At 40.7% G+C, this 14,382-nt stretch overlaps 1 protein-coding gene across 6 annotated transcripts in view; it reads left to right on the top strand.

Moving 5' to 3' along the window:
- The window catches only part of glra2 (glycine receptor, alpha 2), a 191,360-nt gene that overhangs the window by 59,152 nt on the left and 117,826 nt on the right, over window positions 1-14,382 (top strand). The window contains exons 3-4 of one of the 6 annotated variants that reach the window (XM_043700570.2): window positions 3,699-3,726; window positions 3,820-3,887. The exons of 1 other annotated variant lie outside the window; for it this stretch is intronic. In XM_043700570.2, coding sequence (XP_043556505.1) covers window positions 3,699-3,726; window positions 3,820-3,887 — 96 coding nt within the window. Of the gene's footprint in view, window positions 1-3,658; window positions 3,727-3,819; window positions 3,888-14,382 lie in introns of all 6 variants that reach the window. 4 more of the 6 variants (XM_043700571.2, XM_043700568.2, XM_043700569.2 and 1 more) reach the window with 4 other exon arrangements.

The following is a 14,382-nucleotide window of genomic DNA, read 5'->3' on the forward strand; positions in this document are numbered from 1 at the left end:
TGTGACAATAAAGCTAATTTAATTTAATTAATTTAATTCAATTCCCCCCTCTCAAAGATTTGTAATAAATTTGTTATGGCTGATTTCCCTTTTGTGAAGACAGTCTAGCTCTGTTTGATCATATTATGTAACTCTATATGCCTTGATTGAATCCTTTATAATAGACTCTAAATATTTCCCCAATAACAGATGTTAACATAATTGGCTGAAAGTGTTGTCTCCCTCCCTTTTTTAAATGAAGCTGGTATATTGGCAATTTTCCAATTCTTGAGACTTTTCCAGAATCTAAGGATTCTTGAAAGCTTACTGTGCATCCAGTATCACTGTTGCTACTTTTGTTTTTAATATCCTAGGATGCATCCACCAGGTCAATGGACTCAGTGTTCTTTAGTACTTTTTTTTCCTTAGTCCTTCTCTGGTAGTAGATGTTGTATTTATTTCTTTTCTTCTCCTTTTTCCCTTTGATTATTTAATTATTTTGGAATGCCACCAGTGTCTTCTACTGTGAAAACTGATGCAAAAGTATTTATTCAAATCCGTCGCCATTTCCTGATCCCTTGTTATTATTTCCTCAGCCTCAATCTCTAAGGAATCTACACTCACTTTGGCCTCTGTCTTCATATTTATACATTTAAAAAAGTTATTGCTGTCAGTCTTGATATTGCTTACACGTTTACCAACAAAGTTTATCTTCTCCCTCTTTATTACTTTTCTTTGGTAATCTTTAGTTGTTTTTTAAAACATTCCCAATCTTTTGTCTTAATTTGGTGCTATACTAAACTTTCCTGGTTAACCACGGTTGGCTTACACATTGAACAGAACTATCATTAACATGATTATTACAATATAAATTTATCTTTGCTATAAAAACATGAATATCACTTTTATGTAGTCAGTAAGTAATGATGCTGAGTAATGGCTTGAAGGTCTCTCAAGTCTTTTCAAGGAAGAAACCTGAATTTCCATGAGAAATTGAACCTGCATTGATATTGTTTCATAGTTTGACACATGGCAAGGATTATTTCAACATTGTTACATCTATGGGGTTGAAACGTCTTACAAACCAGTACTTCAGTCATGTTAGAAATACACATAGCTTAAACAAATATTTTTAAAGAATGAATCTTATTAACAAAATCAATAGAAATCATACTGTAGACAATAACTAGGAGTAAATTACTCTCAAGTTAAAATCAGAATTATTAGCAACATAGTTTAGCTTCATTCTTTCATAACTTTTTTGTGATTGATAATACTTGTTGGCTTGACATACATTTTCTGCAGTCATGATATGCATATTTAACATATATCGCATTTGGGCTAATCGTTTAAGTTGAGCATATGTCTGGTGAATTTTGAAATATAAAGGCTTATTTTCTTTAAAAACTTACAATTTTCTCAAGCTGTAAAATGTGTAAAGTGAGTTTTAAGCTCAGCATGAGAGACAGTAAGGAAGATGAGACAAATGGCTAGCCTAAAGTGCTCAGACCCATCTGTGAATGTTCAAGTCAGGTGTTATCTTTGATGCCAAGGCCATCATATATGTTCCTTTGGCCCAATATATCAACCCCAAGAACATAAAACATTAGATATAATTTATCCTGTGTAGTATATGAGCTAAAAAGTTGTGACTGGACTCTTCATTGTATCACATTTGCGTTAATTGTATTTTATTTGTTGGTTGTACTTTTATAGAATGGTCCTATTTTTAAGTTATGTAAAAACAATAAGCAGCAAATAGTGCTGCTACTTTAAAACTTGTCCATCCCTATATAATCAGCACCAGAATTAAGGTAGTTGTTTATGTCTCTCCCCATTCAATTATCTTGACTAGTCTTCATCAGGGGCCTTAAGAGTCCTTAACTTGCTCTTAAATATTTTCTGATCGGATTGAGTCTCAGAAGAGTCAAGCACTCTTAAAATTCCTGACTTTTCAAGATGAATAAAGAATATTTTTTGCCACATTGAACATGAACATTTCAAAATGCTGTAAAATTAATGATTATTGTTTTTGAAAATCAAATATAATTTTGATTTAATATTCATCCAATGAACATATTTACAATGCATCATAATAGAAACATTTCTACAACAGACAAGTTGTATTCACAAAAGATTATTTTCACCCACTAGCAATTAACTATTTTTACTAGTGCAATAGAGTCACTGAACATTGTATATTTTAACTTTGGGGAATACAGTTGACTCAATAGCCAAGATGATCACAAATCTATTATTTATTATTAAATTCTGGTTCTGTTAAAGAAAGTGCACAGACAAAAATTATTCTATGTGTTTGAGTAGAATGCAATGAAAAAAAGACTAGGGATGCAGAAAGTACCGCTTACTGTTACTAATTCCGAATGTTATATTTGGGTTTTGTGCTATTCATACTATTCATCGACAATTTGGAGTAAATTTGCAATATTACAATATTTGAATAATTCATTTCACTTGCTCACATCATATTGGGTTTAGCGGATAACATTCATTACTAAAATATAAGAGGCTTATGCATGTTTCATAGGTTAATTATTCAGCCATTAATGTACCAAATTTGCAATGTTGGAAGGTCATATTAAAAATGAGACTGAAGGTTTGCTGACATGTGTACTGATGTCAAAAATAGATTTTGTTCTAGACTAGGGGTATTCAGAATTGTATTTATTAGTTTGATGCCCCATATTCCAGCAACTCGCTTGCTGGGGGCTGCTATACTTTTAAATTAAGAAATGTTCCAATTTTCCTTAATTTTCTTCCCAGACCTGCTTATGTTTGTATCCCAATAATCTGCCTTTCTTCAAAAATCAGTTTGGAGATAGTTGTATCTTTGACATCACCAACGGGATAAATTATTTTAATGAGCACACCAATAGGTTTTCTTGGTCCAATGAATGCCAGTCTTGCCTGTTGAAAAGATATATCCCAGGTCAAGAGATGCCGAAAGTTCAGTTATTCCTTTGCACCACTTGTTTATCTCCTCAGCCCGTGATGCAAGTAAAACATTACTGTCCCATGGCATCTACCTTTTACTTTCATTGCTCTAACTGGCCATCAGAACTGGAAACCGATTCAGTATTCCTCCACCCCAGCATCACTGGAAAGCAAATATGATCAAAGAATTTGGTTCGGCTGACACACCCACTTTCCTCTCACAGAGCATTCCCATGCTCCTCTGGGACTATGGTGGCCTTGCCTTGTAGATGAGTAGAGTTACAAGAGATTGGCCAGCACCCACAGAATATGTACTCCAAGGTGACTAAATACCATCAAGAAAGGGGAGGTGGGGGAAGACTGAGGAGCAGTGGGGTTGGGATCATGTTGGAAAACAAATGGATAATGTAATAATGTGGAAAGAAATAAGAAAAAAGTGCACTGTGTGCATGGGTAGAGATTTGTCTTGGCCAATGGTGTTTAACAGGTGCAATGATCGCCCATTATATATCCTGCCCGATGTTTTGTTTCATTAAAGTTAATATAAACCCTGTCTAATCTATGTCACCTGTTTTCCCCTGCCAGCACAGACAAATTTCTAGTGCATGATTTTTTTTTTCTGAAATGTCTGGTTTCCTCAGTTATCAAAGAATGTCATCATGGCATCTCCCATGTACTTTCATTGCTTCAACTTGTATTGCAACATTGTCCTTGCATTTCACAGGTCCTCCAGTAAACGTTACATGCAATATTTTTATCAACAGTTTCGGCTCAGTCACGGAGACCACAATGGTAAGTGCTGATGGCCACGGTCAAATAACTTGATGTCTTGTATGGTAGCAGCTTGTCAATTTTCTTTCTTTTGTTCTATCATTCAAATTGCAGGTCGTCCTGTTAATGTTACTTGCAACATATTTATCAACAGCTTTGGTTCAATAGCAGAAACTACAATGGTGAGTGGGACTGAACATTGAGGCCATCTTGTAATATATTGCTCAGTTTGTCAGACTACCACCAGGGCGTCCAATCAGATGATCAGAACCAAGTTATACTGCTCCAAATAATTTGTCAGCTGCTATATCCTAATCTGTGAATCAATGAGGCATCCAACAGCTAGTTATGGATGATTTGTCCTCAGACTTAAAAAACATAAAAAAACCATTGTAGAATTCAATATTTACATTGTGGAACATGGAGAATGAGTCGGCCATTTCTACTGCAAAATACTTCAGTTCAATGCTAACCTCCATTCCTTAAAAACACACATAAAAGCATCATTCCAGAATTTCATTAACTGCCTAAGTGCAAACTACACCAATCTTAACATCAACATATCCCGAGGATCTTAATGGCTTAAAGGTGATTAAAAACTGTGATAATTGAGCTCAAAACAGCATAAACAATGCAAACCCTGGGGAAAATGCACAACATACACCACATCCCTTTTTGCATATTCCTTTTTATAAATAAATTTATGTTTAAAGTCTTTAGATAGCCCTTTATAAACATTAGCAAGCACTGGGGAATCTGTGGCATAATGGTAATATGACAACATTAATGATCCAGAAGTCCACTCTTATATTCTAAGATATGGGTGTACTTTCTTTTAAATTCATTTATGGAATGTGGGTCGTGTATTTCCCTCAAAAACAACTGTTAACATTTAAATTCAAATCTGAAATATAAAGCTAGTCTCAATACTGGGGCTATTTGTCCTGGAGCATTGGAGGCTGACAGAGGTTTATAAAATCATGAGGGGCATGGATATGGTAAATGGACAAGGTCTTTTCCCTGTGGTGGGGGAGTCCAGAACCAGAGGGCATAGGTTTAAAGTGAGAGGGGAAAGATAAAAAGGGACCTAAGGGGCAACTTTTCACACAGAGGGGTGTGTGTGTGTTTGTGTGTGTAATGAGCTGCCAGAGGCTGGAGTTGGAAGCTGGTACGATCACAACATTCAAAAGGCATCTGGATGGGTATATGAATAGGAAGGACTTACAGAGGTATGGGCCAAATGCTGGCAAATGGGATTAGATTTATATAGGATATCTGTTTGGCATGGACAAGTTGGACCAAAGGGTTTGTTTCTGTGCTCTACATCTCTATGACTAGTGCCATGAAACTATCATTGATTCTGATAAAACCTCTGATGTCCTTTAGAGAAGGAAATCACCCATGTTGGCCTACCTTGCCCTATTTGAATGATTTATTTATTGTCACTTGTATTTTACTGTGAATAATACGGCAAAATACAGTGAAAAGCTTTAACACAATCCGGCAGCATTTTGAATAGTTTAAGAATAAAAAGGATACAAGCTATAACTAAGAGAGAATAGTTTAAGAATGAAAAGGATAAAAGATAAAACTAAGTGAGAATAGGTTAAGAATAAAAAGGATAAACGATTTAATTGAAAGAGAGCCCTGAGCTAGCTCACCAATGACACCTACCCTGCCACCCTTCCTCCATCACCTGCACCAGACCCACCAACATGGGAGTTGCCACTCTTTAGATGCCATCTCCTCACCACTGGGCCCACATTGCCACCAATGCCAGGTCCCGAGCTGAACCCATGCTCCTTTGGGGCAGAGTAGTGGGACTGCATATGGGCTCTTGCCCAGTGCTCATCCATTCCTGCGTGCTTCTTTCTTCCTTTCTTTCTTTCTTTCTTTCTTTCTTTCTTTCTTTCTTTCTTTCTTTCTTTCTTTCTTCTCTCTTTTTATTTCCGCTCTTTTTCTTTCACTTTTGCCTTTTGCTTTTCCTTTTCGTTGGAGCCATTAGAGGCGGATTGGTCAGTGAAGTCGGTGTGGAAGCCAGAGTGGGCCTTCCGTGGACTGGCAGCTCCTCCCAGCGGTCAGAGGGGATGGCGGACATGGGTCTCCATGGTGACTGGAGTCTCCCCTCAGCATTTGAGGCTAGCGGTAGCAAAGCTCCTGCACTACTGGGAGGTGGTGGCAGCAGACCTTTCAAGGTGGCAGCCTTAGCTGTGACTGTAGACCCAGAGCAATGGGGTTGAGTTTCAATTCACCTCTGAAATGGCTGAGCAATCTGGAAGGGGAAAAGCAAAACTAGCCTAACAGAAACCATGCAACCATTGTCAATTGTTGCAAAAACCCATTTGGTTCATGAATCTGACATCCTCACCCAGTCAGCCCTACATGTGACTCTAGATCTACAGCAATGTGGTTGGCTCTGAAATACCCTCTGGGCAATTAACCATGTGCAATTAATACTGGCCCAGTCATCAAGGCTGGCATCTCATGAGAGAATTAAAAAAAAACACTCAGTTCAAGGTTAATTAGAGATGGGCAACAAATGCTGGACTTGTCACTAACACCCACGTCCCACAAAAAATAATTAAAGAAAACGCATATTCAATTTTCAGTGTACCTCATTCTGATGTTGTGAGGCCACCCTTATAGGTACAGAAAAGATAGCACTGGTTTCAGTGAGAAGAAATTTTAGAAGTCACTCTGAATTTCAGCAGAGACCCCACTTGAGAACTGGCATCGATATAGGAATGTCACACGAGCTGGTCTTTTGCAGAGTGGAATTGAAGCTGCATTAATAAGAGACAAAGGGATTTGTATGATCTTGCAGATTCTGTAGGGATTGAAGAAACTTGGCATTGAATAGAAACAGACATACACTATTTATGCCTGACTTCCCTTGACGTATTGCGCAGAAAATTAGCTTGTTGGACCTATGCTGTTGTTTTGTTGAACAATTTCAGGAAATTCAAGGCGATTATTGTAAAGGTACATGTATTTCCTATGCTTTGTGAAGATTAATGTATGAGCACTTAACTTGTGTGCATAATAATCCCGACACAGTATAATTTTGTTAATTAAATTCCTTTGTGCAATATTTTAATGGAGGAGATTTATTTTAAATAGATTAACGCCTCCCTTAAAATAGCAGGCCAGGGGATTCCATGGCAACACATTAAGCAGCCGTATGTTAATCTATTTGGAATGCAAGTACAAATCCTGAGATTAGATGCTAGATGGGAAACAGACTGTTGCTGTAATATGCTTCTTGACTTTTATATACTGCAACTGTTTAGAAGATAGTTTCACCATTGTCTAAGAGCAACAATGAATTGTCAATAAATGTCAGTGATGCCTGTTTCCTAAGATTTAAAAAAATTACTATCTGGATAAAGAAACATTTTGTTAATAATAATTGCATTTCCGATCAGCAGGGGGCTTTTTTGTACAAATGGTTAACAAGCTCATATTTTATTCACTGTGCCATTTTTGAGCAACTTTGTTCCATTTATTCTAAAGTAAATGGACTAACACATACCTAATGGCAATACACAAAGGAACATTCCATAATTTTCTCAAATTTCTTCGACCATGAAATGTGTGAAATAATTACTTAGATGTGCTGAAGGAAGCTACATTTTTATCACTGAGAACTATGTATAAATTGAACAATTTCAAACTTGCTGATAGAACAATTTATTTTTGTTTTCGGCACCATGGATCGGCTTAAAACGAAATGCTCGGTTCCATTAATAACATTCGCCCACTGACTAAGGAATCAGATGAGGATATCAACAATATTAGCGGATAATTCTCAAATCTTGCAGAGCAGCTGCACCGTGTGAAGCACTTCAAAGCAGTGTCAGCCTCACAGCAATGCAGAATGTATAGCGTCAGGAAATTCGGTTCAATAGCAGTTGAGGAAAGGGAGGAGTTAGTTTCACACTGTTGTGGGGTTGCACTGGACACAGTTTAAGTTAGTATTTAAATAGTTGACTTTCCAGAAAGTTCTTAAAACATAATTTTAAATCTATTGTAAGTTATAGAACTGCCTTTGGGCAAAACCTGACCTGCACAGCGAAGACTGTTTTTCAAAAATAGGTATTGATGTGAGAGGTGGCCCATTTCAGAGTGGGACCTGTTTCAAGTTGTAGAATGATCACTCAATGTGAAGGATTCATGTTTAGCTGACTCTTAATTCAAAGTCACAAAATAAAGAATTTTAACTGCAAACAACAAACAAGTTTGGGGTGGCTGGGCACTTAAGTTCTTAAAAATTAAAATGCCCATCCAGCTACCTTCAGTCCCCATTTTAGCTGATGCAAGGGGATGGGTGAGTGAACATTAGAATTCAATAGAATAGAATATCTTTCGGATCCAACAACCTACTCCAAGAAAGTTACTGGATAGATACTGTCTGTCAGGGCTGTGAACCTGCTATTTTAGAGATCTAGTCAAGCTGTTGCATGCATCAATGGGTGATATGCCAAATGTATACTTGGGCCCATTACGACCCCTGTGCCCCATCTTACTCTCCCAAGGATCAACTCCACCCCAGCACTGATTGACTCCCATCTCAGTCCCTCCCCTACTTGCCCCTTCTGTATCCCCTCCACCAGAGTAATATCTGCACAAAGATTGCTCACATTCTGTGCACACATTCCCAAAAGGCATGAGGCATAAATATCACTCACCTTGCAGCCTCCTGACCTATTGCCTGTTCCAAAAGCTTGTCATTCATCCTAGGAGCCGATGGGAGACTACACACACACACACACCTGACATGATGCAGAGAATCCTGTGCAACACATTCCCACATCTCAGCCAATGCTGCCGTCTTCCACTGGTTAAGTTGAAATCTAACTCTGAGGGGATGTTCTCGGATCCCTTCACTTTTTAAGTTCAAAATTCTGACTGTGCTGAGCCACTCTTCATTTAAAGTGTTCATCGTCAAGTCATTGTTTGCGAACGACAATCTGCTCCCATCACAAGCAGCCTGGAATTGCAGAGAGTACAGCATTTACTCAGTGCTGGATCTGTTTGCAAACCTACCCGGTTGGAATCACCAGGGCAGGTTGTACTAATGGGTAGCCAGCTGTGTAGCCGTTGCAATCATATTGACGAAGAAGGCCATGCAGCTAGCCTGAGGGATCTCCATAAGTCTGCATAGACCCTGATGTTGTTAGTGTGTGCAAAATTGGATTTGCATTTATTGGCTGCCTTGAAAAGGCTTAATTCATCTTAAACTGCAGCACAGCACACTGCAACTTAACTCTGAAAGTCATTTGCACACAATCCAAGGTAAAAATTTGAAAAAGGTTGATGAGAAGCTCCCAAAGCTATGACAATTAATCCCCACAATGACACAGCCAAATTATGGTCTCTCCACAACTTGATTCCTCAGCCCTCATCACCCCCTTCGTTTCCCTCAAACGTAACTCTTTTTTGAGACCCCATAGTCCAACTTGATCCTAACAGCGGATGGAACCAGCCAAATGGCAGGCATTCACTGCCAATAAACCACACTGGACAACAGCCTTATTACACCTTGCACACAGATCACACTCTCTTCCCCCATACTTATCACCATCCAGACAATTGCACTGCTGAAGTGCTCTCATCCTACTCTGGACTTAGTTCTTCACTAAAGATAACGCAAAAATTTCACACAATATAAAAAGAACATTCCTTAAGTGTTCACCCTATGTCATGTTCAACTCCCAACTTCATGCGACAGATAGAATTTTTATCTTTTAATAGTTAACAAAACATTCCCTTGTATTAAGCACATTTAAGGTACTAGGTTAAGGCCCTATTGTGAATTCTGCTGTAATAATTTGTAGAAATAGTACAACAACTGGAAACATAGTACATAAATTGTTAAATATCAGATAACATGTATTTACTAACTTTGAACTAAGGAGTAGATTACACAGCCAACGTTTCAAGCTCTAAACATGGTCTAAAGCTGTCACAATCAACAGATGCCACTTACCTACTTCTGCTTCACATAAGCTACTGAGGAGAATGAAAATGTGTGCAAGCCCCTGATACCATTTGGGGTGGCACAGTAGCTCAGTGGTTAGCATTACTGCCTCACAGTACCAGGGACCTGGGTTCAATTCCACCCTCAGGCAACTATCTGTATGGAGTTTGCATGTTCTCCCCATGTCTGTGAGGATTTCTGCTGGGTGCTCCAATTTCATCCCACAGTCCAAAAATGTGTAGGTTAGGTGGATTGGCAATGCTAAATTGCCCTGTAGTGTCTAGGGATGTGTGGATTAGCCATTGTAAACGTGTGGGCTTGTGGGAGGTCTTTGGAGAGTTTGTACAGACTCAATGGGCTGAATGGCCTCTATATGCACTGTAAGGATTCCATGCTTTATGGTCAGAAGACTGTTGTGAGGAAATGCAGCATAGTTAAATCACATGCTGATGTCTGTTAGCAGTGATGAGGGACAGTTGACTCAGAACACTTGACCTAACAGTTGGCATGCTGTCCGGTTTAATGCGCCTGCTCACAAGCTATTAACCATATTTGTACTACTTACTCTGGGCTTTTAGGATGACGAGGCCCAGAATACTGCTGGGGAGTAAAAGCAGTCAATCTTCTAGAAAATGCTGAGAAGCAGATAGTACCACAGAAATGCTGATAAAACATGGATGGTTGGCAATTATAGATTTGCACAACGGTTGAAGATAATAGCTGGGTTATTTTAAACTCCTAGAATACTCAGTGAACATTCCTTCACTGTCAGGCCAAAATCAATTATAAACATTTGTCTTTTAATATTGTGGCAGAGCTCATTTCTAAAAATGATGACGGATAATGTGGTACCTGGGAAACTCTGCCGTGACATTTAAGTTACAAGATGGCTCTCAATGTCTGTGCACGGATGCTGGCTGTATACCAGATGCATTTTTATTGTGTACTAGCTGCTTTAGATAACACTTGAACAATTCATTCATTGCAAGTCTCATGCACAGAGGCTGCATGATTAAACTTGAAAGCAGTCAAAATATTAATTGGGTTGAAGTTATTTTTTCATGATGCTTTTACTTGCTGCATGTCATTTTTTTTAAATGGAGTCTTTTCTCAATGGTCCTTCCAGCAGTGACAGTGCATTTTTGCAGAATGGTGAAATTGAGAAATCCAGTCTCATTACATAGCCAACACATTTGTTTCAAAACATGACTAATAAAAGAAATGAAAGAAAATATTCATCCACACATTTTTAATTAAATAAAAAAAGGGCATTAAATAAATGGGATGTTTACAAGCTGTTATTTTTACCTCATTAATGGTGAACACACTGTTTGGTGACTTTAATCATTGCACCTCTTTAGACAGTAGGTTGCTTCTGATGATGAGAGGCAGTCATGTGACTGAAATGACGCACACCAGTCCCATCAGAGGTAGCCATGCTGTGTCAATATTCCATACCAGTGTCATGATAGGGGTCTTGAACCAGGACAATCTGTTTCTACTATGTGTGGACCCATAAACAGAGGACCAGAGGTTAAAGAGCTGAAGGGAAATGAGGAGATTTAATTTTACAAACACAGTGAGTTGTTAAGGTCTGGTAAGCACTTCCAGAAAGTGTGGTAGCAGCAGATTTCGTAGTAGCGTTCAAGAAGAATTTTGATGACTGCTTGAAAGGAACAAGAAATTCAGAGCTATGGGGGAGGAGCAGACAAGTAAGGTTAGTTAGATAGTTCTGAAAATGTGTTGCTGGAAAAGCGCAGCAGGTCAGGCAGCATCCAAGGAGCAGGAGAATCGACGTTTCGGGCATGAGCCCTTCTTCAGGAATGAGGAAAGTGTGCCAAGCAGGCTAAGATAAAAGGTAGGGAGGAGGGACTTGGGAGAGGGGCGTTGGACATGCGATAGGTGGAAGGAGGTTAAGGTGAGGGTGATAGGCCGGAGTGGGGGTGGGGGCGGAGAAGTCAGGAAGAAGATTGCAGGTTAGGAAGGTGGTGCTGAGTTCGAGGGTTGGGACTGAGACAAGGTGGGGGGAGGGGAAATGAGGAAACTTGAGAAATCTGAGTTCAACCCTTGTGGTTGGAGGGTTCCTAGGCGGAAGATGAGGCGCTCTTCCTCCAGCTGTCGTGTTGCTATGGTCTGGCGATGGAGGAGTCCAAGGATCTGCATGTCCTTGGTGGAGTGGGAGGGGGAGTTGAAGTGTTGAGCCACAGGGTGGTTGGGTTGGTTGGTCTGGGTGTCCCAGAGGTGTTCTCTGAAATGTTCCGCAAGTAGGCAACCTGTCTCCCCAATATAGAGGAGGCCACATCGGGTGCAGTGGATGCAGTAAATGATGTGGGTGGAGGTGCAGATGAATTTGTGACGGATATGGAAGGATCCCTTGGGGCCTTGGAGGGAAGTAAGGGGGGAGGTATGGGCGCAAGTTTTGCATTTCTTGCGGTTGCAGGGGAAGGTGCCGGGAGTGGAGGTTGGGTTGGTGGGGGGGTGTGGACCTGACGAGGGAGTCATGGAGGGAGTGGTATTTTAGGAACACTGATAGGGGAGGGGAGGGAAATATATCCCTGGTGGTGGGGTCCGTTTGGAGGTGGCGGAAATGATGACGGATGATACGATGTATATGGAGGTTGGTGGGGTGGTAGGTGAGGACCAGTGGGGTTCTGTCGATTGGAGGGGTGGGGCTCAAGGGCGGAGGAGCAGGGAGTGGAGGAGATACAGTGGAGAGCATCGTCGATCTCGTCTGGGGGAAATTGCAGTCTTTGAAGAAGGAGGCCATCTGGGTTGTTCGGTATTGGAACTGGTCCTCCTGGGAGCAGATGTGGCGGATACGAAGGAATTGGGAATATTGGATGGCGTTTTTACAGGGGGCAGGATGCGAGGAAGTGTAGTCTAGGTAGCTGTGAGAGTCGGTCGATTTATAGTAAATGTCCGTGTTGATTCGGTCGCCCAAGATAGAAATGGAGAGGTCTAGGAAGGCGAGGGAGGAGTCTGAGATGGTCCAGGTAAATTTGAGGTCGGGGTGGAAGGTGTTGGTAAAGTGGAAGGTGGAAGGCCCCATGCAGGTCCTTCGACTCCTCCATCGCCAGACCATAGCAACACGACGGCTGGAGGAAGAGCGCCTCATCTTCCGCCTAGGAACCCTCCAACCACAAGGGATGAACTCAGATTTCTCCAGTTTCCTCATTTCCCCTCCCCCCACCTTGTCTCAGTCCCAACCCTCGAACTCAGCACCACCTTCCTAACCTGCAATCTTCTTCCTGACCTCTCCGTCCCCACCCCCACTCCAACCTATCACCCTCACCTTAACCTCCTTCCACCTATCGCATTTCCAACGCCCCTCCCCCAAGTCCCTCCTCCCTACCTTTTATCTTAGCCTGCTTGGCACACTTTCCTCATTCCTGAAGAAGGGCTCATGCCCGAAACGTCAATTCTCCTGCTCCTTGGATGCTGCATGACCTGCTGCGCTTTTCCAGCAACACATTTTCAGCTCTGATCTCCAGCATCTGCAGTCCTCACTTTCTCCTAGTTGGATAGTTCATTTAGCACAGACCACAATGGGTGAATGGTTTGACAATTTTATCTCTGGATGATTCCATGCAGTCTAACTAATACATGTTTGTGTCCTGAAATGAGCTCAATGTCCATTGGTTTTCTGCTTAAAAATATAAATCAGGATCCTACTGAGATTAGGGCATCACAATTGCAGTTCTGAGGTGTAAAAGCGTAGAATGTGAAATGTGTCTCCAGCCCCCACAACTGGAGTGAGGCACATTTTTGACAAATCAATGAAACCTGAATGAAAGAATGGCACAGATCGAAGTCAGCAGTGAAGAAATGGTGCTTGCCATTGGTCTCAAAGAAGGCTGCCCACAAAGACCTGGTGACTTCTGTGGTGTGGACCTCTCCCTTTCCTGACTGCAGCTTACATTTCCCAGTAAATCAGCGCAATCTCCAGCCATACATATGCAGTAAGGCAGTAAGCAAAGTAATCTATGGGCCATATCACAGACAGCAAAGCAGGAGATTAAAGCCCTTAAAGTCAAGAACTGACTTTACAAACTTAATTAAATTTAAACTATAGTCATGGGATGAAGGAGGCCATTCACTTCATCATGTCCATATTTGCCCTGATTCCAATGTCTACAATAATCCTTTTTATTCCATTTAAAATTTTCTTTTTTCAAATGTTCATTTTTTTTTGGACATTGTCACTGACATCTTCAATAGACACTTGGCCCTCTGGTAGATCTTTGCGTGAAAGTACTTTTTCAACTCTCTGCCATTGTTCATTGGAAATGAGCCCCTGAGTTTATGGTGGATTGTCACAGCCACCTACTGCTATATTTGAAGGTGTTGGAGTGCAATGGCTCATCAAATAAAGCGAGTGGCCAGCTTGACACCTTCTCAGTCACACTCACTTTGTTCCCCATATTACAGAAGACAGGTAAGGCATCAGGCAGCCTTCCCGCCCTTTGAGACCATTAAATGGCAATTTATTGCCACTTAAGGGCCTCAATCTGTCTCCAATGCAATTTTTTGCCCTGCCTAGTTGCTTTGACTGTGTGGGTTGCTGCTGAACAGAAAGTGAAGGTACCACTTTTGCAAGGGTCCTTCCTGTCCATTAGGGGTACCACTCCCCCTCAAGATCGTATCCTCTCCCCCAGTAAAATCCATCCCTTTAACTCTTTATCCCTGATGCATCAATG

The sequence above is a fragment of the Chiloscyllium plagiosum genome, unplaced genomic scaffold (assembly GCF_037043375.1).
Source record: "Chiloscyllium plagiosum isolate Xiang-an unplaced genomic scaffold, Cpla_swu_hap1 HiC_scaffold_12, whole genome shotgun sequence".
NCBI classification, from domain to species: domain Eukaryota; kingdom Metazoa; phylum Chordata; class Chondrichthyes; order Orectolobiformes; family Hemiscylliidae; genus Chiloscyllium; species Chiloscyllium plagiosum.